At 37.3% G+C, this 26,304-nt stretch overlaps 2 protein-coding genes across 3 annotated transcripts; one reads left to right on the forward strand and one right to left on the reverse strand.

Moving 5' to 3' along the window:
* LOC119141147 (selenoprotein P) lies at positions 1 to 8,277 on the forward strand. Of its 2 annotated transcripts, XM_037373035.1 has the most exons (6): positions 153 to 233; positions 724 to 802; positions 1,655 to 1,858; positions 3,646 to 3,858; positions 5,551 to 5,668; positions 6,533 to 8,277. In XM_037373035.1, exons 3-6 carry the CDS (start codon positions 1,668 to 1,670, stop codon positions 7,151 to 7,153), a joined length of 1,143 nt encoding a protein of 380 aa, XP_037228932.1. In that variant the 5' UTR covers positions 153 to 233; positions 724 to 802; positions 1,655 to 1,667; the 3' UTR covers positions 7,154 to 8,277. The 2 variants fall into 2 exon arrangements, with proteins under 2 accessions (XP_037228931.1, XP_037228932.1); XM_037373034.1 differs by lacking the exon at positions 724 to 802 and having other exon boundaries at positions 1 to 233.
* CCDC152 (coiled-coil domain containing 152) lies at positions 7,625 to 26,304 on the reverse strand. The gene is made up of 9 exons (XM_037373036.1): positions 26,220 to 26,304; positions 23,349 to 23,465; positions 22,408 to 22,513; positions 13,520 to 13,588; positions 12,424 to 12,488; positions 10,822 to 10,924; positions 9,986 to 10,113; positions 9,000 to 9,086; positions 7,625 to 8,488 (listed from the first exon to the last, which is right to left on the reverse strand). Exons 2-9 carry the CDS (start codon positions 23,433 to 23,435, stop codon positions 8,366 to 8,368), a joined length of 768 nt encoding a protein of 255 aa, XP_037228933.1. The 5' UTR covers positions 23,436 to 23,465; positions 26,220 to 26,304; the 3' UTR covers positions 7,625 to 8,365.

Genomic DNA, 26,304 nt, shown 5'->3' on the forward strand with positions numbered 1-26,304 from the left:
TTGCATGATAAATGGTTTCCCCTCCGTATTAGTTAATGGAGAAATATTTTGGCTACTTTTGCCGAAGGGGTTTGCTTTGCTTGCAAGGTCATTCAGAATGGGCTCCCTGAACTTTGAACTGTATCTGCAAAGTGAGATAAACAAGAGCCGTATAAATACCACAGCCCTTTTCCCCACAGTGTTTTCTTCTGCAGCAGTTAGGCAGAGCTTCCAAGGAGAGAGAGGAAGAAAGGGTAAGTGTGCTTGTTTTGCTATGTGAGAGCTTCATGACTTAAAACTTGGCAGAGTGTGTGCTTGTTTCTTTGCCTGAAAAGGCTGACTGCAGAATCTTCTGCTGGAAACCAACTAGAAAGTCGAAATGCAGAGTGGCATGCAAAACATAGCTGTCACCTAGGTCAGAGGGCAGGACCGTTGCTGCTGGTGCTGTACGCCAGTGCTGCAGAAGGCTATAAAGGCACAAAAGGATCTCAAGATGTCATAGGACTTTCGTGGGCTTGTAATGGATATAAAGGCACACAGCTTTCCAGATGTGTGGGAAGAGTAAAAAAAGCATGTCCCTGTTGCTATCTGTTGGTCCACAGTTTAATCTTCAATGTACTATAGCTAAAATGCTTTCGGTAGAACTGCAGGAAAGAAACGTTAAGGACAGACGGATTTCACAAGTGATGTTGGCTTTGCAGCAGCTGGCTCTTGTTTTACAGTAAAATGTTCTCATTTTTTTAGAATATCACAAGATTGATGAAACACATGTTATCAGAACTTAAGTGTTCCCAGAACTTGATGTTCACTGTCAGACTCTGATGTGAGTGGTAAAATTACACAATTCCACAGCCTAGGACATGTTGGGGAGCATTTTATAATTCTATGTATTTCTCAATAATGGGTGTTTTCTGAAAATACTATGTCAAAATTATTATGTTAATAGAATAAAAGGAAAGGATAATTAGATAATTTCTTCTATGTATTTTCATGAACATTAAATAGACTAAGTGTGGGAAGGAGATTTTGTAAGATCTGAGGAATCCTGAATCTCAGTTTTCATTCTAGTGCCTGTGTTCTTAAGAGATTTTTCTCAATGAGTTCCAAATACTACAGACTGACTTGTGAAAATGCTTAAGTCTTCTCTGATTCCTGCCAGGTTCTTTTAATACTTGCTCTGTACTAATACACTATTGGTGCAAGTACTTTTTAAGTCAGTGGAGTTACTTGGGAATCTGGAGTGAACTTGTCTGGTGTAAACAGAACGTTACTGGTGTAAACTGGTCCAGCACAACTGATTTCAAAACAGAAGAAACAAGGCCGCCTATAAAATCACCAAAGTGTTAAGAACATTCAAGAAGAAGTTACAAAGAGGAAGGAAAAACATAGATTAGTAGCATTAAAAGAAAATCCAGTTATTCTGAACACTTCATCTGTTTACATACCACAACAAAATACTGCCTGTTTAATATAGGGGAACTTAGATGCGAAATGAAAGAAATATAATCAAGCAGTAAAGAAAGTAGCTCAAATATATTCTTACAGTTGTGTGTTTGGTTGTTTTTTTCTTTTAACTGAATGGAGCCAATAGCCTGCTGTGTTTTATTATGCGAATTTCAGAGTCTGAACTTTGTGTAGGCACTGATTTAATTTTGTTTATTTTCTCTCTTTTCAGTTAAAACCCAGCCATGTGGGCCGGGCTGGGACTAGTTCTGGCTCTCTGTCTCCTCCCAGGAGGAGAGACAGAGAGCCAGAACTGCAAGGAGGCCCCAGAATGGTATATTGGGGAGGAGAACCCAATGCTGAACTCTAGGGGCTCAGTGACAGTGGTGGCTCTCCTCCAGGCTAGCTGATACTTGTGCCTGCTGCAGGCTTCCAGGTAAGCGTAAATCTCTTTCCCATTTTCTGTTAAAACATTGCTGGTCAGTTTTTTAATTGGGGGATAACACATGTGCCCAACTACAGATGCAGTCGTTGAACTATAGCTTCTTCAAATGCTGCCATCCCCGCTGGCATGTGTGACCCAGAGACCAAGGCTAACTCTCAGCAGGAGCTTTCTGTGCCAGTGGCTCAGATTCTTTCTTTCAACTTGGCCCTGATTGGCAGATCATCTTCTCCAGATTGTATTTGCATCATAAAAGTATGATCAAGTTGACATTGATAAAACCCAAAACACATGAAAACCCAACAGAAACGGTTCCTCAAGACTGTGCTTCAGTTAGCAACAGATGATTGATGTAGCAAAGATGCTGAAGCCAAGAAACATCATAATTCTTTGACATGGCGAGAACACCTGAAACGGAGAGATCTGTGATCACTCATTTCTTATGTAAGATCTGTAGCGGAAAAGGAAGATCAAAACATGTACTTTTAATGTGTTTTCCCAGCCCCCATTCAGAGTTCCTAGCTGGAAAAAAAAAAAAAAAGGGAAAAAAAAAATCCAGAAGAAAAGGTAAAGACTGCCCTTTCAAAAAAAAAAAAAAGATGAAGCATTCAAAGGGCTCATCAGTGTTGTATTTTCATACAAGACCTGGGGCATTGGTGCTCTGGTTTCTAGAACCTACCTCTGTGCAAATAATTAGGTATTATGACAGTAACAGCAGCAAGAATATAATTTTCAGCTGACCCAAACAGGAACTGCATACAGCCCTTACCTTGGATTAATTTAGTGATTGTGAAATCGTTTTGGTTTAAAAATTTGTAGTACTGGCTTCAGAGCTTGATTTTAGTGACTTTAATAGTAGTTTTCCCCTCTAGGCTGTGTAACTTCACATCATATAGTCTTTGGAAGTTTTTTAAGAACTAGATTTGAAGAAGTGTTAGTAAATGTCTGGCTCTATCAAAGTTGAAAGTGTGCTTTGTGGTTGGATTTTGAGGTAGTTGGGTTTGATTCTGTACATTTTAGAAAGGTTTTAAGGAATCTTTCAAGCTCCAGACTATTTCCTGAAACTGGAAAAATAAAAAGTTTTCTGGGGCAATTCAATGAGAAGGATACAAATGAAAGGGAAAAAAACCCAACCACATTGTACATCAAGAAAGCAACTTGATGTACTGTAGGACAAAGAAAGACTTTTGTGGTGGGATACAGAAGGGAAAGACTAGTAACTGCTGGATGGGTCATGCACACATTTTATAGCCATCCTTTTTGACCCAGTTGGTATAATATCCTTTTTCTGGCTGTTAAAGAGATGAGCAGGAGAGCTATCTGCCTTTTACTTTAGGTTTGCTTTCTTGATTATTCATCTTCCTACTGTATTTACAGTATGCATTCTTTAACCAACTATGTGACCAAAACCTCCGCATTTAAATAGAGACATCAGATAACTAACTGTGTTAGACCATGAAGAGTGTAAAAGAACTGAAATAAAAATAGCACCAAATTCAGTCTAAAAACAGATGTCTGCTTTATTTGGTACTGCATTGTACTTACAAGGACAGGACCCATGGCATATTAGCTATTAGAGTCTGGTTTGGTGACAGTATAGTTGATAGTCATGGCAAATGGCAAGAATGTTTCAATGGTGTTAGACTGATACCATTAAAACTGGGAGACAATAACATGCACTGAAATAAAAGCAAGATGGAGCATATTAACTTTTGTTGAACATGGCAAATCTTACCATTCTCTAACGATTTATGGTCTTACTCCTTTACATTCTCCGCTAGGCTGGAGGACCTGCGAGTCAAGTTAGAGAATGAAGGACTCGTTAATATCTCGTATGTTGTTGTCAACCATCAGGGAGCTCATTCCCAGAAGAAAGTCCACCTACTAAGAGAAAGTGTTTCAGAGCATATCACTGTCTACCAGCAAGATGAGGGGCAAGCTGATGTTTGGACTAACTTAAATGGAAGCAAAGATGACTTTCTCATCTATGACAGGTCTGTACTTAAAGAGGAACACAAGAAAATATTTGCATTTATTTAGAGTAATGCTTTGTAAAATCTATATATCTTTTCATTGAGTTGCAGATAAGCTGATTACTTCCTAACAAAGACTTCAAAATAAATTTCTGATTTGCACTAAGTAGAGCACCTGCATTTACTGGAAAAAGGAATCTACTACAAAGGAGAAGTCTGCTTTTGCTTAAGTTAAAGTTTGGGATAAATAAATTTTTCTTTATATTTATTGTAGATTTCGATTAACATAATTGAGTGTAGAATTTAACGGCATGATTCTGGTCTTACACTGTTTTTAGTTTCAGACAACTTTGTTACATCCATGCATATGAAAGTAGAATCAAATGAGAAAAGCTGAGTTCTCATGAAAACATTTTGGCTGGAGTTGTTGAAAATGTCATGTAGCCTTTTGGAAAAAAATTAAGTCTTCAGGTGAAACTTTAAACTTTCGAAGAAAACAGCTTTCTAATCATAAGATTCTGGGACATGTATCTTGTGGCAGAACCAGTAATAACTCTTTAATTGAAATCCTGATTTTTCAGTTTTGATGTGATGGAAATTATTTGACAAGTCCTGCACCTCTAACATGACTGTCCTAATTACTATTCTGTTATGAACAGTCTCAGTTCATACTGAAGCATAATTAAGTTTATTAAAGAACTGGAAAGTTAGTAAACTTTTCTGGTAATACGATGAAATTTAATGAATTAGCTAAATTAATCTTGTGGGATGAAACTTGCACTGGAATGTTCTTTAGAAAGCGATCGCCCGTTACAGCAGCAAATACACCTAAGTGTGGGAGGTTGCTGTCATGTGACAGACGGAAGGCAGCTGTATGTAGTCCTTGGAGGGGCCCCAAAGCTGTTGTCTGGCCCACAGCATTTGGAAGGTTGAATGTGCTGTCGGCACAGGGGGTACACCTGCGCTATGGATTGGTTTAGCACTAGTTTGGCCATGATCTGTTACAGTTCTAGGAATGTATGTCCTTATTGTGCCTCTGTTGGCAATTAGTCTTTGCCTGTTGCCGGTCCTAGATGTGCACTGCAGATGTGTAAGAAGCTCAGGCTGGAGGACCGTGTGTTGACATCACAGGTGGGGCACTTAACAAGGTGCCCTTGTGTGCAAGTTTTGCATTTACTACAGCTCCCTTTGAATGTACCAGTTGTGTAGCCAAGTGCATACCGTAACACTCAAGCACAGATGTGGGACAAACAGGCACCATAAAAAACCCCTCAGGCACACTACATCAGTAATGCAGGTGCACTGCAATGCACATCCCAATCAAAATATTACATTGCATAAAAACATTCTTTATACGGATGCAATAACCATGTGGTGATCTGTATCACTCTGCTAACAGCACTCCTCATTAGCCAGGTAGGTCTGTAATGAGTGTACCTTTGCTAGTCTGCATGCCACTAAACTAGAGGCCTCCACTAGCAGAGTGAGGTCAGCCGGGAATCATGCTTCACACTACTGACTGATGCAGCTGAGTGGGAAACATCTGTAAGGCAGATACTGGTTTTGCCTGTAAACTCCTTGGACAGAAACAAGTCTCTGTGGGACTTGACGTGTGTGGACTGACGTGAATAAAATAAGGTATGATATGAAGAGATACTTAATTTTAGATGTATGTTTATGTATATGTAACCATAGAGTTTTTTCTCTCCTTAGATGTGGCCGTCTAGTGTATCATCTGGGTCTGCCCTATTCCTTCCTGTCTTTCCAATATGTAGAAGAATCTATTAAGATCGCATACTGTGAAAACAAGTGTGGAAACTGCTCTTACATGGTATTTTCTTGTTTCATTCTATATATACCAGGAAAGGAAACTGGGTTTGACTCATACTTAAAAAAAAATATTTCAGTGTGATTAATCCAAAAATACATGATTTAGAATTTACACATTTCATGTGTCTTGACAGAGAACTCTTAAACATTTTTCAAAGTGAATTAGATCTAATTTACAATAAACTGATTATATGAATTCCTACCCTTGATAGAAAGGCAAAGCATTTTCAGAAATCTAAATGCAATCTTGGATGCAATTTCTGGAATTACAGCTAGTGAGCAATTAGCTACTCTATTTTTGGGAAGGGTAGGTACTTAAACAAATAGCTGTTTTTTATTTAAACCTGAGAATCAAGTCCAAGCTGGTTTGAGTTACTGTTCCTTTTAGTTTACATTGAAACACAATATACAACAGTTACTTTGAAAAAGTAGTAATACAAGGTGACAGATTATTATTACCATTATAAAAGAAGGGTAGCTTTGTTTTACATATAAATAAACAGCAAAACTACTTTAAGAATTATCAAGAAATGTATGTACATAGACATGAAAGTTCAATGAGAATAATAACTTTTGATCCCATCATACAATTTTTCATGTCAATGTAGGCCTCAGGCAGGTCAGATGTGGCATCCTAGAAAAAGAACACATTTTATCGGCAATTACTTGAATTATAAGTTTACATTAAGAATATTAACTGCCTTGTTACCAGTGGTGTAAAACAAGGTTCTTTTAGACACATTCATATCTTTCTTCGGCAAAGTAACTTAAAATCGGGTTTCTGGTTCTGCAAAAATGTTAGGATATTATTTTGGAACGAGTTTAAATAAATGTCTTGTATTTAATACTACCTTCTGTTTTGCAGGAAGCTGATATTGATGGTATATGTGAAAACATCACTAAAAAAGCCGATGAAAAGCTAGCAGAGATAGAACCCAAACCAACTAGTCAACGTTCACAACACCACAGCCTGCATAGACACAGACACCACCACCACCACCACCATCATTCCAAAAATGCAAACCATCAGGCTCCTCCTGAAACTCAAAGACATCATCCTCACAGTGGTCGGCGTCATAGAGTTTTTGGCCATAACAGACATGATCAGACAGGTAGTCATGAACAGGTAGAAAGTGTGGAAACTACACCAGATAAAAAGCTATGAAAAAAAGGGAAAACCAGCTGTAAAAACTCATTAACTTGAAACTGGCAGACAGCATCAGACTCAACTTCTAGTAGCTGATGCTGTCATTGTCGACACCTTTTGTTTGAAGAGCTAGGAAATTCTGTCACTTGACAGTGTCGTGGAGCACTTCCAAATTCTTGCAGATGACATGGCCAGCTGTCAGCAGAGGACATCACTGAATCTTGACAGTGACGTCTGCTCACTGCTGCCTGACAGTCACCAGCAGCAGAAGCAAGTGAAACTAGTGACACCTGACAATGACAAGAAAAGGCAAGAAACTGAGCCTGAAAAACAAACTAAGCACCTTAAAAATGGAAGGGGGTCCTGCTGCCTAAATTCACGTAGCTGCAAGAGTGGAAAAATTAACAGACCAAATGTTTTTATTGCCCCCAATTAAAAATTACAGTGACAGGCGTGTAGAGTTAAAATATTGCGAAGAAGTAGACTTTCAGAGCAGTGCTCTTAGATTTACACAATACCTGTCAAATTCCATCACTGAAAAGCTTCATAACTTAAAGGAATTTAATTGACCCATAGTTTGTTTTTCAGTTGCACTGGGAAGGTGTCTGCATTCTTGATTAATTTGTCTTTCTTGTTTCTCTTCTAACATTCTGCTTGCATTTGTGAGGACAGGAGCATAAACTATGACCTAGGGGCTCCTGTCTGATGTGTTGCAATCAAGAATAGAAGATAAACAAAACAGATATTTTAATCATTTTTTAATTAAGATGATGGGATATATTCAAAAGTTGATTTGGTTGGTTTTTTATTTTCCTGACCTGGGGATACAAATCATGTACAAAAAAGCTTATTCCTAAGCAACGTGCCAAAATAACTTTCTATCTTAAATGTTAGATACAAGCAGTAATTGCATTATTTTTAAACAAGCTTGTAAGTTTAACTTTGTGGCTTAGATACAGCATCAGTGTCCATTAACACACACTACTACAGCTTGTAAAATCCCACCAAATCAGTAAGATCATGCCTAAAGTGAGAAGCAGTGTTAACAACCCTTCATGCAGAATCAGTATCAAAAAAGAGGGAGGGGTAGAACAAGTTTAATGTTTATCTTTGTTAATAACAGTGCTGAATTTGATAAATCTATAGTGATTAGTAAGGTAATATACCACTTGTATAACTTCTCTGTCTGTAGCTTAGCTTTCCTAACCTTTGATTAACTGAGTTGAAATAAAAATATAGTTGTTAGAAGGATTCCTGGATGAAGAGAGCATTCAAGAAAGGAAAACTGCTTTGAAAGCGTACACCATAATTAATGATGGTTTAATAGGGAAATTATTATTCCTACCAAACCTGAATCTTTTTATTGTGAATGCTGATTAGCAAGAAAGTAGTCTTGAACATACAAAGAATGCATGTCTTTGGAATATTTGAGAAGAGTGTTTTCAATAAAAAAAACACCTGTATTTCTTCCTATCTTGGCTTTACTTTCAGGTGCACAGTTTGAAATATACTATTTCTCATTGTATGTACTACTGAAACTATGTCATTTACTCAATACTGCCTCTGTTTGAAAGGCAAGTCTTGGCTTTTGTTGAGACGTTGTTCTAAGTCTCTTATGGTGTTTCGAAGAATTTCAATTTCCTTGTTTTTCTCCTCCTGGAGATGCTGCAGCTTCTGTAAAAATGAAAGGACAGGCTTCAGTGTTAAACATCACATAGCATTATGTAACAATACAATATGCTGTGACTAATGAGAAATGTTCTAATAAGAATGCTTTTCTAAGTATGTTGTATCACAAAATTACAAAGATTACTTCCCCAGAACCCTATTTTTGTGACATCCCAAAGTCCCATGCCTACAAAAACAATAATGCACACACATAATTGATATCACAGGCATTTATGTCAGTTCTATCTTAAGTTCCCAGGTTAACAAATCTATTCTAAAACCACTTAACACGTGGGCTTTTGTTGTTGAACCCCAGCTGTATCAATATCAGTGCAAAGATGTGGAATTACTTGCCTAGAGGTGGGAAGGATGTGTTGGGAGAGTGAGTTAAGATGGACCCCTAAGGCATGAAACTCCACACACACGGAGTTTTGTTGCAGTTACACACAGTAAAACCCCATGGAACAGCCTGTAACAGTATTTAGTATCTGCAGGCTACAGGCTATTTAGCACATACCCTTCGATAGATACTCTGTGGCAAGACAGAAGCCTCTGAAAATGATTTTGTTGTTTTATTCTGAACTCTTGCTAATTTAGCATTGAACTGCAAGAATCAGGACAAGAGGAAACATTAAGAACCAAAAAGGAAAAAAGGGATGTTAAATAATACAATTATAATTTCCACTTTTTTAAAATTAGATTTTGTACCTGGAAGTAGTAATAGCAAGCTTATCTACTATTTAAAACTAGGACAATGAAGCTACTTTATTTAAGAAAGAATGCAATTACAAGTTATGTTTCTTAAAAAAACGCCTGAAAATATCACAAACAGTAAATAGTACAAATATGGTGAACCAAATACATGTAGATGAACAAGATGATTACCAAAAAGAATCTAAGGCTCCACAGCCACATGTCTGCAGGGGAATATGCAGAGGGTACTAAAAACCTCTGAAACCATCAGCCTTCCCTCATGTTCCAAGGATAATTCAGCCCAAACACTTTCACTTAGTATGTGAAAGGTCTGAAGTATTTCCTTAATTGTTTCTATAATCAGAGCAGCTTAAAACCTGAGCCATGAAATACATGTTGAATTCCGTGACTGAAACCTCCACAGATTCGTAAGTCTTCAAGCTCTTGGAAGTTTATTAAAAAAAAATAAATATCTTCCCACCATTCAGAAATCAAGAATGAAAATAAGCAGAGAACCTTGTTTGGTTTTTTTTTTATAGCTTAACAACTAGCAACATTTTCAAAATACTTTTAACTTCAAACAAGAACACAGCAAACTTCAGTCTCCCTATACAGTAGGTAGAACTCAATTCCTGAGCAGAAGCAACTCAGTTACCATTATGGAAGGGAGAACATGCCACTGATCTTTGTAAAGACAATAGATTCCATAATATTACTTTGTTAAGAACTGATTAACATTTTTCACTACACAGTCTCTTCTAAGTTTACCCAATGCCCAATTGATCTTTAGCTCAGCTTTGTAATGCATACCTCTATCTGCAGTTTAATTATTTCATTCTGCTTCTCTTCATTCTGAATTTTCAGCTGTCTAGTCAGCTCTAGTATTTCCAGTTCTTTTTTCTCTCTCTGTTCTCTATACTCCATTTCCTTTACTTCAACTGGTAACAGAGCAACACCAAATACAATGACTATAGAAGATACTTAGATGGAAAAATAGCATGATTTCCCAAATATTAAAACCTTCTTGAACAGCAGGTCATCATTTCATGGGAAAAAGAATTTCATTCAAGCAAAAAAATACACTTTAAATCTATGTGAAAACCACCCTGTTGCATATGAGTAAGATGGAGTGTCTTTAAAGAAGCACCCCATTTTATACAGTTGTCTGGCTTTTTTCAGCTTTATGGATGACAAAAAAAACCTCTTCAAGGCTATTCCAGTACTGGAAAAAATTAATATTGAAATAGTTTTTTCTTGTTGCAGTATTATTTATTTGTGAAAATAATGTCCTACTCTCCTGAGCATAGCTGGAACACTCTGAACAGCAGTCTAGCTTATAGTTCAAAGCAATTTTCCAAATTGTGTGACCCAAAATTTCATTCCTTCAGATTTTTAGGTTCAAGTTCCCAGTATCTGTTCTGCCTGCTTAGGAATTCCTGCTCATTCTGCGTTGCTGTACTATTGCCTCATTGCCACTGTCTACTCTCTTGAGCCAAGACAAAACGCAGTTAAATACTGCCCACTTCTAGCTTTCATATGTTTCCACTAAGAAGTGGAACTTGTATTTTTCCTAGTTGAAGTACAGCTGCTACAGATTACAAGATATTTTAGCCAATGCTATAGCATTCAGTCTTCAGACAACTTACATTTTTTTCTTATATTGCAATTCAACTGTGTTATTTCCAATTTGTGGTCTTCCTCTTTGTTTTTAATTTCTATCGTAAGTTTCTCGATCTGATCTTTATATTCCTGCAAATGTAAAAAGGCTTCATAAAAATCTTGAGGTTTCTGTGCTTTTAGCCTTCTGCAAAGCACAACATCCATGTAAAAATGTACAGTACTCTGTAATTCAGTACTTGCTTTAGCCTCAATCTAGTAAATTCAGAATGCCCATTTACATTTTATACAATCTAGCTGAAGTCCACAGATGAAAAATGCAGCAGATTTCATTGTATTACAGCTATCAGTTAATGTAAAATTAGAAATTGTACTTATTAGGAGAACAGGCAAATAGAGAGATAATATTCCTTCCCCTAACCCAGGATCTGATTCAGTGCTGCAATTTGTTAAGTGACTACAGTTTTACTTTTGTGGATTTTCAGCTGTAAGATTGTATAACAGAAATCATACTTAAAGTATGAGTTTTGTTAGTATTGCTTATACCAAGGGCTCCGCAACTTCATACTGGCAGCAGCAGAAGCATTGGTGATACAAGAAGTTGTGATGCTGGTGGCAGTGATACTCAAGTGAAGAGTCTGAGCATGCCTATTTAAGTTTGCTCCAATAACTGATCCAGAATTATCAAGGAATTGGCTGTAGCTGCCACTGTAGAGGTGCTTACTCCAAGGCTGTTGTCAGAGCTTTCTAACAAAGAGGTAGCCACTCACCAGAGCAATGCTCAGAGGCACTCTCAAAGGCAGTTACTGATCAGTGGTAATAGCATATATGGACATAGTCAAGTAAGTGCCTTCAGAACCACACTAGGAAGTTCCACCATGCCCATACAAGTATATAAGGTATAGAATCATAGCTTTCTCACGTCTTTCAGAAGCCATTACTTACTTTATTCTCAAAGATAACAGCTCTATTGGTATAAAAATTCAATTTTAACTCATTAGTTAATACAAACGCAGGCAAAGAAAATCAGCAGTGAGATTCCTAATCCTATACAGGTAACAGATCTGCAATCTTAGCACAGAGAACTAACAAAACTTGTGACCAGCTCTGCTGGTGTTACCTCCTTTCCAAAAATGAGTGGCATAGATAAGAAGTAGAGAGATGGTAAATGGAACTTATTGTGAGACACAGATAAAAAGTAGAGACCTATTATCTTTCTAGCACATAGCAAAGAAAACTATAGACAAAATTCAGACAGCTCTTGATTCTCTGGCACTACAGTAGGCATTGTTAATATCAAAACCTTATTTCCACAGAAAAATGTACATTAATGCAAGGGATTAGATTCTAGATTGTAAAGCTGAATGTGAAGATAAATACAGCTAAAAATAAAAAGTTTATCTTACACTGAGCCAGAGTTCTCAGCACTTAGTAGTTTTGACCTCTTAGTCCCTCTAACACATTCTGATATTGATATTGTCATGAGAACAACTCTTCCTACACATGATAGACATTAGAAGGGCAACAATAGTGGTATCAGTAGCAAACCCAAGAATATAAAGATGTATGAAGTGCTACAATAGAGATAAAATATTATTTCTCTACCTAAAAAATGATCATTCGTGACATACCTGTTCACAAGCCTTTAATTTCTCTTCCAAGATATGAATGGTACCCTTCAGTCTTTCATTTTCATCTATGTAAATAAAAAACTATATGAAATACTAAAAAGTACATTTTGACAGTATTATTATCAGGAAAGCAGAGTAAGGAAATTACATTTTTTTACTTGTCTGAAATTTAAGACTGTGGACATGATAATCATCATTTAAAGAACTACACAATCTCAGTCTCCATTTTTTAACAAGAAAATTAATAGTTAATCATAATATTTGCCTAGTACTACTACTCTGAATTGTCTTTAGCCTTCTGATTACTGGAGCATTTAAGAAAATCTAGATGCAAAGTTCTTTGGCTCAGAAAATAGAAGATTGTCATCATGCCTACAACATTTTCAAACTGGAAGATGCAACTTTTTAGGTACTTGTTTCCCCAAAACTAGAAAGTAGTATCTCAAAAACAGAATTTAGAAAAAAACAATAATGCTTTTTTTGATTATTAAAAGTCACTTTGGGTATTAAAAGCCACCGTATACTTCAAATTTTTAGGAGCTTATTAATATTTATGCTAATATGCCTTGAACACACAATGAGTATAAAATTAACTACATACTGTACAGCTAAACTGTGTTATAGAGATATAGAGTCATAAATTTTATTTTAAAATAGTCATAAGTAATTGTCTAGTATTTATGGATAACAGCTAAATTTTAGTTACACCGAGAATTAAGACTCTTTGGTTAACCAGAGTGATAAAACTATGCATAAACGCTGCAGTCCAACAGCTGAATGATACCTTCTCACTTTTTGTAAAATTGCCTGTGCTATGCTGAAATACATTTAAAGCCCAACTACTGATTTAAGAAAACTTCACTGAGGGCAAAACTTCTTTTACATGTGGATTCCAAGTAGGATATCAACAGACATTCATTAAACATATAGACCAACAAAATCTGCATGATTGATTTTAGATATTTTTTTTCCTTTCTGTTTGGCTGCCAGTGAGTTTCTCTCTCTGAAAAACCCAGTAAATATAAACAAAAAAATTAAATGTCTGCTCATTCAAAATTAGAGTACAGTATATATATGTGAATATTTTTGCTTTTACCTTTCACATTACACTGGTTTTCAATGGTTTGTGTTAGACCCTTTATCACATTCTGTAGAGTAGTATATTCTAAAAGAAATGAAAAATCCAGTATTTTTGAATAATTTCTTCAGAACTTTAATTTTACATTTTATCATTTTTTTCTGAAATGTTTTATAATAATCTTGATTAAATATTAGTCCTAATCTTCTTACTGACTATAGAAATAATTCATTATTATCTCACAGTTACTGCTTTATTTAAGCTTTTAGTTTTGACAACAGATTAAAACCAATTTTATCAAGCAATATGAACAACTTCATTACAACCATCACATTTCTGCTTCTAGCCAGAAAATAAGGATGTTATTGGTTTTGCGCAATTACAGAAGCTTTTCACAACAGCATTCCAGCAATTTGATGCAACTGAATGCAAATTAAATTGAGGTTTACTCTCCTGACAGCATTGTTGCCAAGATTCTTTTTAACAAGACCAACACTATCCACTCATTGCAATTTCTCACCTTCTTTTTAGTGCATATGAACATTCATCTTATGGCTCAACATAAACTTGCAGAGATTCAGAATACGCTACTATAACACCATTATCTCATTTTAAGCAAAATAATTATGTGTGTGTGTGTATGTTTATACATGCAACTTATTATCAGTTTACATATTTGTATTTCATAATTTCAAATTTTTAATTTGTATTCGAAATATTTGAACACCATATGGACTGCCTGTAATATATAACATTTGGTATTCATTAAATACAATTTTTATCCCTTATGTTCCTTGTAACCTTCTCAGTAAAGTTACAAAAACATTCAAAGACTGGTAAGGCTGGGGGCACTAAAACTGAGGTTCCTTACTCATAAATTCTTTCTATTTCCAGAGTACCACTGCATTTCTTAAGTGGCTTTTAATTTCCGCAACAGATAAAGTACACTTAATAAAAGTTACTCATCTCATAAGAGCAAAGCTCTGTCGAAAACTGTAGATCATCTAATTAAAGCCTACATTACAAATAATGGAGTCGGGAAGATGAATTGAGAATCCAGCTCAGAGATTCAGTTTTCCACTCAATCTTTTTTAACTTTGTTCTTCCATCAAGTCTGCTTTTCATGCAGCCAAGTACGCTAGCCAGCTGTGTTCTCCCGTTCCATGCTTCCAAAAAAACGGTAGAGGGAGCACGAACCGCACAGAAACGATGCCTGCCCTCAGTTCCTGTACTGGATCAAAAGCATTTGTGGAAAAATCCTATTCAAAGTCGGAAGCCCCAGGTTAGCCTGGCCATTTGTACCAATTATTTCTACCAGAAACTTTCTCCTATTTGAAAATGTATGGAAATAAATCCAAATGTTTGCAATTCATGCACAAATTGGAAAGGCATCTATGCATCTGAGTAAACAAGAGGACAACAGCTAGTCTTACAATGAACCACAGCTATTTTAAGTGCAAGCCACTCTTTTGTCCAGTCCCAAGAATATCTGCTTATCTTTCTTATCTTTAAACTATGAATCTTAGCAAATCTCTTATGTAATTACAGTTGTGACTGCAAAAATCTATTGGGAACCCACAAGTTTTGCTTGCTTACATTAAGGAAGAAAAAGCAAAATTTTGTTAAATGGTTGCAGCTTTGTAGATCACTTCCATAGCATCTTTTATGGATTCTGTGTCATTCCTTCACTGTAAAGAACACTACTTATATGCAGAAAGACTGAACAGCCTAAGTGCTCTTTTTCTCTGTTTAATATCTGTAATTTATCGCAGTTTCTTCCACATGCATTTATAATTGAAACTATTAGCTTTTTAAATAGGGCAATTACATCAACCACTTTTTCCTTTAACACCTTTGAAACACTAAATCAACAAATATGCGGTCCTGAAGATGCTAAATAGATGCTTAAGTGTTCCATAGACAATAATGTGATTGCTTTCTTTTTAAAAACAACACTAGATTTTCATTCAGAATTGTAGCCTGCACCATAAAAGTCCATTTAGTCACCATAGAAAAGATCTAGGAGCAGGAAAAAGAATGCCAGACTTGCATCTGACTTAAAGCGGATCTCCAACGATACATACTAAACACAAACTGTGGTCCTGAATTTCACCTTTGTTTAACAAAGAACAAATCAAGACAAAACAAAGCTCATTTATGACCTTTCAGAACATGTATACACTTGCCCAGTTGCTCATCTTTTCCCACCTTACCTTTGGTTCAAGTATTTCACTCTCCCCCTTCCCTTGAGTTTTACAAGTTTTCTTTCTTCTTTTGTGTTTCCTTCAGAATTCCTAGTCTTCTTTTACCTTGAACAGTTCTAAAGAGAGACTTCTGGCATCAAGAGTATCAAGGAACCCTTGGGTTCTCACACTTGTTGGCGGTTTCTTGGGGTGTCAAATGTTATTCCTATGTCTGTTTCTTATATTAACAAGGAGCTCTTCAGCCAGCATAAAACTCCACTTCCTCCACCCCACCACTAGTAGCCACAAACCATCAGGGCAGAGGGAACAACAGCCTTTCCTTCCATAGTGCTCTTTCTGCTCCTTTGCTGTAAGCAGCATGTTGGAATCATATGCAAACCATTCACTAGCATGTATTCTCTCATGTATTTTCCTTAGCTGTTCCACAAACTGCTTTGTGGTCCACTGGTAAGCCTTACATTCTAAGGCTGAGTTGTCTACCTATCCTGTAAATCCATTTGCTTTTGTTTTACATTGGTAATAGGATGAACTTGAGAATACTTCTCAACTTGAGAATGTACGTACATTAAGATTGTATTGACATTTTAAGATTGTATTGACATTTTTCATCAAGCTATTGATGCAGCCACTCAAACCCAGCAATCACACTTGTCTTTGGACCAACTCTTCAAATAATACTTTCAGGAAATGTAGCTGACCTGGGTTCTGGGAAACAGCTTGGGACACAAGGCTAAGAGAAATCTTTTTTTCCCAGCCACAGCTGGCAATATGACTGTATAAAAGCCACTCTCACAACTACAGTCTGTTAGGATAACCTGCCAGAGTAAGAATGGAAGTATCAGTGCTACATTTCATCTCTGGCATCTTCTCCAGTTCTGCACAGCATTCCTTTATAACTCCATCAATAACAAAACAGTGTTTTTCTTAATCCCACAGTGCTTTGAATTTCAAACTCATTTTACAAGGAATTGAATTGTTAGAAGCAACACTGATTCTGAATACACAGTATGCTGTTACTCCTTCTGAAGGGTCAATGTTGCAGGTAAATTTGCTGAAGTTGCAAAGACAATTTCTACTAAAAAAAGAAAAAGCAGAATGCTTTAGAATAATTATATACTTACTATAATTTATAATCACTACACTAACCATATTATAGAATCATAGAATGGTTTGGGTTGGAAGGGACCTCAAAGATCACCTAGTTCCAACCCCCCTGCCATGGGCAAGGGACACCTTCCACCAGCCCAGGTTGCTCAAAGCCCCATCCAGCCTGGCCTTGGACACTGCCAGGGATGGGGCATCCACAGCTGCTCTGGGCAGCCTGTGCCAGTGCCTCACCACCCTCACAATAAAGAATTTCCTCCTAATATCTAATGTAAATCTACCCTCTTTTAGTTTAAATCCACTCCCCATTGTCCTGCCATTACAGGCGCTACCAAAAAATCTGTCCTCATCTTTCTTTTAAGCCCCTTCTAGGTACCAGAAGGCTGCAATACGGTCTCCCCGAAGCCTTCTCTTCTCCAGGCTGAACAACTCCAGCTCTCTCAGCCTGCCTTCATAGCAGAGGTGCTCCAGCCAGACTCTGATTATCTTCGCGGCCCTCCTCTAGTGTTGAGGGCTCCACAGCTGGATGCAGTGTAACATGTTAACCTAATAGAACAGTCATGATAACTGTCTTAATTTCTAAACACATTCTATCACTTTAGCATCTCTCATTTGCCTTTTGCTTCCTTATTAAGTAGCTTTCAGGACCACCTCTTGGATGTCCCATGATGTTCCAAGTTTCTGCTTTTCACTTTTTTTTGTTACTGCTACTAACAGCTCTGCAATCTCTCTTATTCACTGACCAGAATCTTTATCTTCCAACAGTTCTGCCTCCTATCTATACCCATACTAATTTGTTCAACTACGACTTCAATATTATTTAGATTTGGGTTTTTTTCCTGACTATCCCTGCAGCTAAAACTTTGGTTTATATTCCATGCTGATTGCTCTGATGTTTTTACTTGGACTTCTGCTGTCCACATTTTTTTTTTGCATTATATGTTTCAAAACAACTCCAGAGGTTATTATCTTCAGTTATATCAGCATAAGTATCTCCTCAAATCATCTCAGTCTTGCCTCATCAAAGCGAGGCACTACTATTCACAAAGCTCAATTCTTTCTTCTGACTTCCATCTGTTTTCAGTCCATTCTACTTCCACAGTCGTTGCAGTCACCCCACTGCTCTGATTTCCTGAGTTGTCTCTTTCACTTTTTCTTCTATCTTTCATCCCGCAGGTTTTATGGTAAGAACAATTTCTTCTTTTTGTCCACATCTTCCTTCCCCTTTTTAAAATCTATTGTGTATAAACTCTGTCTTCTCTGTTTCTGTCAATAATGAAGCCTCTTGATCTGTTTCTGAATTACTGTCCTGCATTGTCTTTTGTACTTAACAGAGAAACAAATGGCTCAAAATGAGTCAACCCAAAAGTTCCATGCAGTACACTATCCCACTTCACAATACCCCATAGAAGATACTTCAAGAAAAACAAAAAGCTGGATAAACACTACCATCAATACATCCTCTCAGCTCCCAAAACACAAAAATTAGGGAGACCTGAGTGAGAGGTACTGTCTTCGTGTTTAATAAATGTGTTAAGTTTTGTTACATGAATTTTTCTGATTTTCTTGCACTAATCTATACTTCTGTATCCACAAGCTTCTGTGGAACTGATTTAACAATGTTATTTGGTAATGTATAGAAAAGTTCCTCCTTTTGTTTGCTAAATCAATCAACAAATTTGATTTCAATCTAGTTACATTGTCTTATCATATTGAACAGTGAATATTCATTCCCTAGCCACTTTCTCTATGCCATTTGTAATTTTAGAGCTACGAGTCACATCAGCTCTACTCTTTCTCTTTAGGCTGAAAAGTATCCAGTCAACTTAAGTCTTTCTTTAGATGTTCCAAAATTGTGACCAAACCCGTGAGGGCCCCAAGTGCATTTTCACCTACCCATCTCCTGGGTGTTTGGCTGGGCTCAAGGCCAACTTAGAAAGAGTACAGCTGGTGACCTTGAAAAAAATTGTTTGAAGAAAGCTGGAAGAAACTCAGAAATGCCTGCCACTTCTTCCCTTGAGAGCTGCTTTTAAGCTGAGGCTTTTGCCCTTAGCCTACCTTCTTGCAGCCACATACCATGTAGATCTAGACTCTGATCATGACCTAGGGAGTGACCTCCTGGCTTGATTTCAGACCTGCCTCATCACTAGGGTCCTGCTAGTGATTATTAGACCACGTCTGGCTCTTGTTACCATATATGAAACTGATACTGACTCAACCTCCTGTCTTGATCTTGGACCTGTTCCATCACTACATACTTGTTTGGTAATGTGGACTTTTGGCTGATGCTGGAAGCCCTCACTGGGCCAGCTCTGCATGGGTAGAGTGTGAGTGAGTCCTAGCTGGTGAAGCCTCTACCTGTGTGGGCCTTGTTATGTGACTGGTTCCCATTTCCCTGTCCTTTGTTCCTCCCTACTATACCAAACCTTTCCACCTTCTCTGTTATCTTTTCTAGTTCTGGTATGTCCATTTTGAAACATGGTGACCTGTCAAGTAATGAAGCTGGGTTAATTAGCATTGATAATGTACAACTGTGGGCTGGCTTCAGGGGTGTTGGGCTGGTTGATGTAGATAAGGTGCAGCTGTGGCTGGTTCTGTTAAGTGGTTGAGAGCCAATGAAGAGAGAGCAGCCGGGGAAGAAGCAAGAGGAAAGAGAGTGGGCCCTGGATGAAGTGAGGAGAAGGCAGCAGAGGGACTGGTATGAAGACTATGCTGGTATGAGATGGTAAAAGACCTTGCTGCAGCTTGATAGTTTGGAGAGTGCTGTGACAGTAACCAGAACATTACATGGATATGAGATGTTTGTTTCTCTGTTTCTTCCATAATCATGCATATCACTGTGTTTGCTTCTTTGACCACTGATATTTTCAGAGAACTGTCCAGAAGGCCACCAAGATCTCTTTGCTGAGAAGCAGCCTATTAGGGCCAACCACTGTTTATATAATATGCCTCCTATATGCACTGCTACCAGTTTTCATCTCCCCTGTTTATCGCCTGTCATTCAGTATCATGAGATTCTTAGTATAACTGAACAGATTATCATCATCAGCCAACTTCTCTCACTTACTCAAGAGCTCTTCCAATTAATTTCTGATTATGCTAAATTATTTAAGTCCCAGCAAATAACTAAGTGAACACAACTGGCAATCTCACTGCAGCATGAAACTAAGTTTACTCCTACCATATTTCCTAACTTTTAGCAAGCTGACTTGTCAAGAGACCAAAGTTCTATGAAAAGATTCACCTTTCAGCAGCTCTACAAATTCAGAAGAATAAGCAACCACAAATCTATGCTAAGTACTAGGTATTATTTCTCTTTTCAAATACTCATCTGAAAAAGATACACTTCTAAAATAAAACAAATAAATCTTAATTTAATAGTTGCCTCTTTAATTTCTCCTTTATTTGGCAACTTTTTTATTATGATGTAAGGGCTTATAATTTTGACCTGTAAAACAGGAAATGCCATTTCATTATTTAGCTTCCACTGGAGAGTTTGAATCCTCTTAACATTGATATAAATTATTATTGCCATTCATAACTACTTAGCACCATCATGACAACATACAGAAGTGGTAAGAGCTTAATTGAACTCAATCTTGAAGGATTATATGCTATTCCTAATACTTTATAAGCAAGTTGGAAATGTCACTGAGATAAAATCTTGATGACACTACAAACACAAAATGGGCTGTCCCATTGTTTAATCTGAACTCTTCAAAGATTAAATCTCACACAGATAAAAAGTATAAGAACTTTGGACAGTTTTTCAGACCTCACTGAACAAATGCCTAGGCAGAACTAGACACCGAGATACCACCAATATTCAAGATCCTTACAGAATTAATTTAAGTGAGAGGGCTGAGCAATAGGCCCTGAGCCAAAGTTGACCTCTAGATGAATGCACCAACCGAACATTATATATATATCTATATTTAGTATCCAATTGTTAGCAAAATATGCATGATCATTCATGAAAGATGTAGCTTAGATAGAATTTAATCATTAGCAAACATATAGTGCCTCCTTCCTTGCTTAGAGGCAGGTAGTCAAGGGTGTGAAACCAGATACGTGGCCTAGTTATCAAAATGGTGGTTAAAATCAAGTAGATAAGGAAGACTGCTTTAGCCTCTCCCTGAGTCCTGGCCAGGCTTTGGTGGGATCTAAGAGCAGAGTGAAACCAGATGTTTCTGCGTTTGAAATTAGGTGAGCTTATTTATTCAACAATATAAAAGCTGGACCCTCTTACAGTGACTTTGGAGACCTTGCCTATGAGTGGATGCACTGTGTAGGACCTCCCAGTTACTAGGAAAGGCTCTCCAAATCCTCACTGTAACTGGGGCTCCCCAGTGACTGCAGATCTGGATGATGATAAAGTATTAAGGTAACTGGCGATGTATCTTTCTTAACCACTATAGTCTGTCATATGTAGTAGTGATTAGGTGCATTACCTTGCCTTGTTTTATTCTTGCTGTATCATTTCTCTTACTATTCTGTTGCGTCAAATGTAAGTAAAGATAAACACACTTCTTTAACTAGATGTCTGTTTCCTTTGTGCTGACCCTGTCTATTGGCAAAACAGTGAGCAAGATCTGAAGAGGAATATCAAAACTTCAATATAACAGTCAGCATAGTACAGTGAAAATATATTCCTAACTGCAAACTGGGCTGTAAGATTCTCCCCAAACAAACCAAATCACACAAGCAACTGAGAAATATAATTCTTTGTTATTTTGGAGCACCAGCCCCACCAGTCTGACGCTATCTCCAATTACAGGCAAGCTTTGACATTTCAGAAGGCAGCAAACTATGCATTCAGGAATGCATCTGGCTCATTTCTCATTGGGCAAAACATTACTGGTGACCAGGTGAAACAGAACATTTGTCATATTGATACCAAAGGAACAGCTCAGCTGGGGGCATGATAGTCTCAGTGCTGACCTTACTTTTCTCAAATGTTGACCCTACTGCTCTACACAGACATCTGAGCTGCTTATGGACTAATGTAAGTCACAGGCTAGCACTTCAAGTAAAACTACTGATGTTGGTTTGCTTAAAAATGCTGACTTCGTGAACTGTTCACTTTGTAAAATTTGTAAACAGTTCACTAGAAACTATAGGCCTGTATGTATGGGAAAGGTAGACATCTGGGCACAACAACGTTATCAGGTGTACCAAGCTCATCTGATCCTCTCCTCCTTTTCCTGCCAATGCATTGTTTCCTTGGAAAAGGTGATAACATAATCAAATGAAAAAAGTCAAGGAAATAATGAAAGAAAATACAAAATGAAAGTTCTTCTTTCATGGGTACTGCATGCACTCAAAATCTCTTAAAGTGCATGGATACTAACAACAACTGGAAAATAGTTACTTTAACACAGTTCCCAAGATATGTTTGTGGATTAAAGTTATCTGGCTTATGCAGATGAGATGGATTCCATTACACGACCCAAGATTAAGCATTACTGTTTTTCAAACAGTATCTTAGATTCTTGCCATTTTATTTTTGTATTTTACATGACTGAAAATAATGGATATAGTTCTCAGAACTTCCTGAACACAAGCAAAAACCATACAGTTTTTTAAATCACAACTTACCTTCTTTTACTGATTCCTCCATTGATTGGCTTAATGTTAACAACCTGTTACATTTTTCCAGCTGAAGGACCAGTAGGTTATTTGCTTCAGTAATTTCTGATATTTTCTAGAAAATTGGGAAAAGACTAAAATTAATATATTTCAAGTTTTAAATCTTGGGTTTAAGATTAATATAACATTTAATGATTTCACAACACTGCAGTCACAAACCTGTATTATTTGCAGTTCTGGAAATTCTGTTACAGAGATGATGCTAGACTTGAGAGCCTGTGCTACTGTGAGTTTACCCTGACGAACTAAGAATGCCAACTTACATCACTAGTTATAAACGGGTTTCTTCTTAATTATGTAGTTTGCAGTCTGGACCAATCCTCAGCAAAATTCTTTCTATTGCTTTGCACATGAGGCTGTTAGTGCCCTTGTTGAGCACCAATGTGGTGTGAATAGGATTTGGTATGTTTTTTGCATAAGAAATGCTATACTTATTTCAGGTGCCCCTTTTATATTGTGTCTAGTATGGACTTACTGATTAGGAATTCAACAGAGAGCTGGCCAATGTGAGTCTAACAGGAAACAGAGTACTGATTTTCCTCAGTGGACTGATCTTTTAAGAACTGACACACACATAAAATAAGAGTCCAGTGCATGTGGAATATAAGAACAGATGCTCCTGCTATGGCAATGACATTTTTCTGGAACAAGGAACAATTTCTGTAATAGTGCAACAAAGCTGTGTAATAGCTTCAATAGCGGCTACTGATACACAGGGACACTTCCATGCCTTTCCTGAGAAGCCAAAATTGGCTTCTGCACCATTACAAGGCATATTAATAAGGATAAGCTGATACCACTTAGAAGAAATTCTAACTTGAAAAGGTTATTAAAATCTCACAAAATATTTCTAGGTAGCAGTTTCAACATTTTTTACCTTCTTCACTTACCTTTTCTATCTCTGAGAAGTTATCTAAAAGTTTATCAAGGTTCACCACACTGATTTTCTTCATAGTTTCTTCATGGCTGTGATTCATTTATTTCTGGACCATACAATCCAGTGATCACTGTATATATAGAAAATAGCATTTCTCATTCATACTATGTCAAAAGATTTAATACGCACAAAGGTAACGCAGAACAAATACTTTTTTACAAAAATTAAAACTATTCTTACACGTAAAGCTAAACTTAAACCAGCCTAAGATCTTTCATTCCTAAGAAACCCAACGAATTTCAGAAAGCCCAGGCAAAATCTATCAAACCAATAGATTATATAGATGAATTTGTTATTTTTTACTGCAATCAAAAAAAAACCCCAGACTTGAATCCACTTTCACAAACACAATGATTCAATTTTACCTAAATATGTTAGTGGTCTGCACATAGGATGCTTTTAAAGCACATGACAATTTCTCGTTAGATATGCTGTTAAAAAAAGACTGGTCTTCCTGTCCTCAATTTAAAGACTAGGAAATTTAATCAATTGAAACAATTACTCTCTACTATGCATATTTTAGAGGCAACAGATGATATTTTGTTAAGTCTGGTTAACCTGAACATGTTACTTAAGTAAATGAGAGTTTAGCAGGCACACATTAATGCAGGGTGTAGACCTTTTACCTATGTAGATGCTCTAATACTTCACTACTCAGGCTTCAAGTTACTTACTCATTTTCTTATAAACAATTTGCATTAATATCAGTGATGACAAACAGCAGCACATAAACCCTACCATATGAGTAAAAAGACAGTATTTTGAAAAGCACCCATATAATTCCAAATTAACACAATTCCTATTTTTTTTTAGAAATTCTACTTAAAGAATCAACATACATTTGCAAGATGGGTATGAAAGACACAATATGAATTGTATTGAAACTAAATAAATTGAAAAATATTGAAACTACCTCTGAACATCAGGCTCCATGAAACAAAAATTCCAATACAAGATAAACCATGCATTCCAAACAAAATCATCACTTCTGTGTGGTAATGTATGAACTGCTTTTTTACAAATAACAAAAAAAAACGAGAGACATGAACCAGAAGTTAAGAGTGTGTGCACTGCCCAGAAACTGAATGGATTTCCAGACAGAAATACTGACAGAGAAGTCAGGGAGAAATAGAGAAAGAAATGAACAACTACTAAGCAGGAACCAAAATAAAATAACTATTTTCTCAGTCATTCATTATTTACAAGTTTTACATGCATGTAACTTCTTGACAAAGCAATAAGAGGAAGATGCTGGTTCTGTGTGTTGAATACTCATTTTTCTCTTGTACCCACTGTTTCCTCAGAGGGACTAAAACTAATACCATTAGCTAAAGCTAATTAACTTTTTTTTTAATCAACAATTTCTAAGACTATATGTAACATTAAAGAACTAATGCTTCTAAGTTAAATCAGTGATTTTTTACTGACTGAGCAATCTGAATTACTTTTAGCTATCATAATGCAATGATTTGTTAAAAATGGAATTTAAAGTATTTATTCAGGACATTCAATTCTGTAAAACAATTACATGTCTTAATATTCTATTGGTTGATAATGTAAACGTATTCTATGAATGCCAGGCCCTGATCTTTCCAGTCCTTATTGTGGACAGTGTCTTATCGGTTTGTCAATCACCATTTCTTTTCATCATGCCTTTAAAACTGTGTTTCACTTTCTAAATCTTAACTGAGGATGGGAGTTTGGGGAGCTACCATGTTGTGTGGTGTTTGGTTTGTGCATTTTCTTATTCCATGCCATCATTTATTTTCTCAGAAGACAGGATGTGCTCAGCACTTGGCAGGATTAGGCAAGTGCCACTGGGAATAAAACTGCTGCTGAACTGAAAGCGGTAAATTAAAAATAATATGTTGTATTATTGTTTTTCCAGTAGGAAAACTCATCGCTTTCATTTTTGTGTGTATCATTATTATATATGTTATGTCTTCCAAAGCCATTTCTGTTAAGCCTCCCACCCGTTTTGAACTATGATATTTCTTTGACTAGGGGCGAAATTAAAGATTTAAAATGTATTTTTGACTGTCATAAAACTGACACCTTTATTTAATTTCTCTTTAACCCCTGATGTCCATGCTCTTGCAGTATCTTTTTTTAAGTATTGCCGCTGATGATCTGATTTTGGAATTTAAGGTTTCATTTTTGCTTCAGATAGCAGTGCAACCTGTATTTCCACCCAAAATAAAATAAGTTTATATTAGCTTGCAACTGCGTATCTCAATTGAATATAGTAATTATTCAGTAATAGGCACTTCAAATAGACTCATTTTGCTGAACGCCATCCTTAAGATGGGCACCTGACATTTGCATCGACTACAACCTTGCTTTAATTACTCGGGTGGTGGTGAGGTGTATTTTATTCTTTTTTAATTACTCACCCTGAGCACACATAGAACATGGCTTGAAGATGAAAATTATCATTGGCTAAGTGGCACCCGCAAGTGGGGTGAATCCCATCCCCTCACCCGATTTCACTGATAACCGCAAGAGGCCCGAGCCACCAGCTGCCCCACTGCAAACCCCACCGACGCTGCCCACCGAGTCCTAGCGACCCTCTCGCCCTCACCCACCCCTGCAGCTTGTCTACACAAACTGCCTTGGGTAGAACTAAGGCCCTCCCACGGTCTCGGGTAGACAGGACACTCAAAGCACTGCCTTTCACTCCGCAGTGCGCAGGCACAACCAGCAGACGGAGCAGGGTAACAGCGTTCCCCGCACCGGCGCCCACCCCGCTCCCCACGGCCCGCGGAGGAGGACCGGCGCGCGCGCACCCGAAGGCGGGAACCCCAGCTCCGCCGGCGGAGCGTACCACTACCGATCCTGCGGGGGTCACTTTAGCTCCCCTTCCCGCCCGCCCGCGGGTGGGCTCGCCCGCATGCCCGCGCTTGGACCGC

Source organism: Falco rusticolus, chromosome Z, assembly GCF_015220075.1.
Source record: "Falco rusticolus isolate bFalRus1 chromosome Z, bFalRus1.pri, whole genome shotgun sequence".
Taxonomy (NCBI): Eukaryota; Metazoa; Chordata; class Aves; order Falconiformes; family Falconidae; genus Falco; species Falco rusticolus.

What these genes read in the sequence shown, in the direction of transcription:
- CCDC152 (XM_037373036.1), bottom strand. Translation starts at nt 23,435, where the DNA reads ATGAATCACAGCCATGAAGAAACTATGAAGAAAATCAGTGTGGTGAAC. An exon ending in GGAGGAATCAGTAAAAGAAG is followed by an intron (nt 13,589 to 22,407) that starts GTAAGTTGTGAT and finishes CATTTCTTTTAG; the next exon opens with AATATACTACTCTACAGAAT. An exon ending in TAATTAAACTGCAGATAGAG is followed by an intron (nt 9,087 to 9,985) that starts GTATGCATTACA and finishes TGATTCTTGCAG; the next exon opens with TTCAATGCTAAATTAGCAAG.